The 2,956-nt window shown below is 38.9% G+C and overlaps 1 protein-coding gene across 2 annotated transcripts; it reads right to left on the reverse strand.

The window, feature by feature from the left end:
- Positions 1–635: 635 nt before the first annotated feature.
- Positions 636–2,730, reverse strand: LOC127983834 (protein yippee-like 5). Of its 2 annotated transcripts, none has more exons than XM_052586189.1 (3): positions 2,590–2,730; positions 1,360–1,505; positions 636–1,106 (listed from the first exon to the last, which is right to left on the reverse strand). In XM_052586189.1, the coding sequence occupies exons 2-3, from the start codon at positions 1,498–1,500 to the stop codon at positions 882–884; spliced, it is 366 nt and encodes a 121-aa protein (XP_052442149.1). In that variant the 5' UTR covers positions 1,501–1,505; positions 2,590–2,730; the 3' UTR covers positions 636–881. The 2 variants fall into 2 exon arrangements, with proteins under 2 accessions (XP_052442149.1, XP_052442148.1); XM_052586188.1 differs by having other exon boundaries at positions 1,360–1,579; positions 2,590–2,688.
- Between the last annotated feature and the right edge of the window lie 226 nt (positions 2,731–2,956).

A 2,956-nucleotide genomic window follows, 5' to 3' on the forward strand; every position in this document is an offset into this window, starting at 1 on the left:
ATTAATAACATGTTGTCAAATCTTTGTTCTTTTAATTGATGTCAATTTTATTTTATTCTAACAGTAATTATGTGAACTGTCAAATTATTTTGCTAAATATACAGTATGGGTGTCACAATGGTCATAAGGGGGCGCACTTCCGAAAAAAAAAAAAAAAAAAGAACTTCCTGTAGTGAAAAGAGTGAAAATCACTTGTTTTGTCATTTGAATATTCTAATTTTAGCATAGTCACGCCACTCACACCTGATCGACTTCTGAAATGTATTTATTCCTCAAAGTCACAAACCACATTTTACAAATATTATAAAAGACATAATATTTTGATCAATTTATATGAATAAAGATGGAAAATAAAATTCCTAGCTGTTTGCTCACTGACCGAACTGAAAAGAAGTGTTTAGTTTAACTCCGAAGTAAACTGTGATATTTACTTCATTCCTCATCTTGAAGTGTTTATATTGTTGAATAAACTGGATCAGACTCAACAACAAAAGAGTCTCTGAGAGAGAATAAAACATCCCGCTGAACTTCAGCTTTAAATGATGTTTTGTGTATGTTTAATGCATAATTCGCACAAAGACATAAAAGAATGAAGTGTGATTTATAGTTTGAAAGCATGTATTTTATTACATGAAAACACTACTAAAAGCATTAAGATAAATCTAACTTTTATTGAGATCAAATAATTTCAAAGAATACATTAACTGAAGAAGAAAAGGAAATCTTCTTTACTAAAGACTTTAAGCATCAAGTGAAGTGCAAAACCTTCGAGGAGCATTCAGATGTCTTCCTGCATCAGATCCAGGAGTTAAAGTTTGTATGTTTTCCTTCAGAAGTGTGTGGTAGAGTGTAACAGGCCTGCGCTGGCTCTGGTCTGAGGCTCAGGAGGCGTCTGACGGGACGTGCTCCTCGAAGCCCTCTCTCTCACGCACCAGCGCTCGCTCCAGGATCACACGGCCCTCCTTGTAGCGCTGGCTGTCCTCGCTGGCGAACTCGTAGACCCAGCCCAGCTTGCTGCTGCAGCTCTTACAGCTGACGTCTCGCACCATGTGTCTGCCGGTCAGCATCACGCGGTCCTGCACCTCGCTGTACTGCAGGTTCACCACCTCACACACACACACACACACACTGCTGAAAGACTGATCGCACACTCTCTGAACGACAGACACTTCACTGTTAACAGTATTTTTTGAGAGTTGTTAGCGACAATCTTATAAAAAACTTTAAATAATATATTTCTCAGTACACTCAAAGCTTGGTATTAATCGCATAAATGGCTATGTGTGATTACACAGCCAGGAAAGGAAAGACACAGATCCCGTGAGATACTGACTGTGTCCCAGTGTTAGTGACAGTCACCTTGTTGAAGAGGAAGGCTCGTCCGGTGGCGCCGCTGAAGCGTGTGGAGATCAGCTCGGAGCGGTTGGTCAGGATCGAGTCACAGTTAGCGCAGGAGAACAGACGCGTCCCTCCCACGTGATCCAGGAAGATCCGGCCCATGGCAGCTGTGAGACACCAGAACACCTCACTTCATGACCATTATGAGTTCTAGATCATACTCCATGATAATCAGAGCAGCCTACAGAATCAGATCACACTTCAATGACATTCTCACCGACGATGGCTTCATTACTGTAGCTGGTGCTTGTGGTTAGATATTTGATCATAAAAACATGGTGCGTCAGCATGAATGTGTGGGCGGGGCTTAATCATGTGACTCCACCCACAATCACCACTGCGCATAATCCACATGACGTCATTAGAGCAAGATGTAGTTACTAGTAACTAGTGACAGTAATCATATTACTTTTAGCAGTAACTAGTAGTGTACCTAAGATTTCAATGATAATAAAACAGCTAGATAATTTGATGCCTCGACTCCGACTGATTTGAGACCCAACAATCCAATCATTCCTTCATCATCATTTATTTTCATAATTTTCACGACTCACAAGTCACCAGAGCATCAGGGGAGCCTGGAATATGGGAAAGCTTACATTCAGCAGATAACTGTTATTTAGTAAATATTAGTATTAGTAATATAAGTAAATATCAACATCACATTGTCTTTGTGAGAAGGGTGTATGATCTGAACAGTGATGTGTAAGTTGTGGATTACATTCCTCTGGTATTACACGGCTGATCCTGATATAAATTATATTACTAGATTTAAAAAATAAATTTTCTTTTAAACTTGTGATTTCTTTTGATAAAATTTAAATATAACCTATTTTATCATGAAATATAATCGTTTGTGTAACAGAGAAATTATAGCTGCAGTTAGCTTCAAGCTACACAATTAAAGAGAATAATACAACACTTTCACTTAAAAGTGACCATCAATCCCCGCTGAGTGTTTCTAATCACTTCTGTCTGCGGCTGAACAGTAGTGACCGTGATCTCTGTGTGAATCACTAGTTTCACAGAATAACTAGTGCGTGGAGCGCTTCAAAACAATACTTTTGCGAAAAACAACTGCTTCATTTGATTCGAAGCTTCGTTTCTGCCATCACTACTGATCCGTCTGATTTAACACAGTCCTTTAGCACAGAGAAGCAAACGAGCAGCCTGATAAGAGCTCGATCTCACCGTTTCTGTTGCTTCAAACCGGTCAGATGAAGCAGAAAGCTGTCTGTCAGTCTCAACAGAAGAAGACGGCTGTTTGTCAACATCCGGGATTCTGTGCTGCGCATGCGCACGTCACACGTGCACTGATGACGCACGGCGTTAACGTGGATCGATTTACACGTACAGGATATGAAAAGTAGATATTATAATGATCACATTATAGTTTTTAATGTCAGGAATGCATTTTTACCGATAACAATGATAATCACGCAAAAATCTAATTACTGATATTAAAATGAATTTTGAATAGTAAAAGTGTTCCATAGGCTATTGTAATTGCATATAATTTGCATACTATTTATTAAAAGAAAGTCTATGTTATTATTAC

Source organism: Carassius gibelio, chromosome B20, assembly GCF_023724105.1.
Source record: "Carassius gibelio isolate Cgi1373 ecotype wild population from Czech Republic chromosome B20, carGib1.2-hapl.c, whole genome shotgun sequence".
Classification (NCBI taxonomy): domain Eukaryota; kingdom Metazoa; phylum Chordata; class Actinopteri; order Cypriniformes; family Cyprinidae; genus Carassius; species Carassius gibelio.

What these genes read in the sequence shown, in the direction of transcription:
- LOC127983834 (XM_052586189.1), bottom strand. Translation starts at nt 1,500, where the DNA reads ATGGGCCGGATCTTCCTGGATCACGTGGGAGGGACGCGTCTGTTCTCC. An exon ending in GAGCCTTCCTCTTCAACAAG is followed by an intron (nt 1,107 to 1,359) that starts GTGACTGTCACT and finishes TGTGTGTGTGAG; the next exon opens with GTGGTGAACCTGCAGTACAG.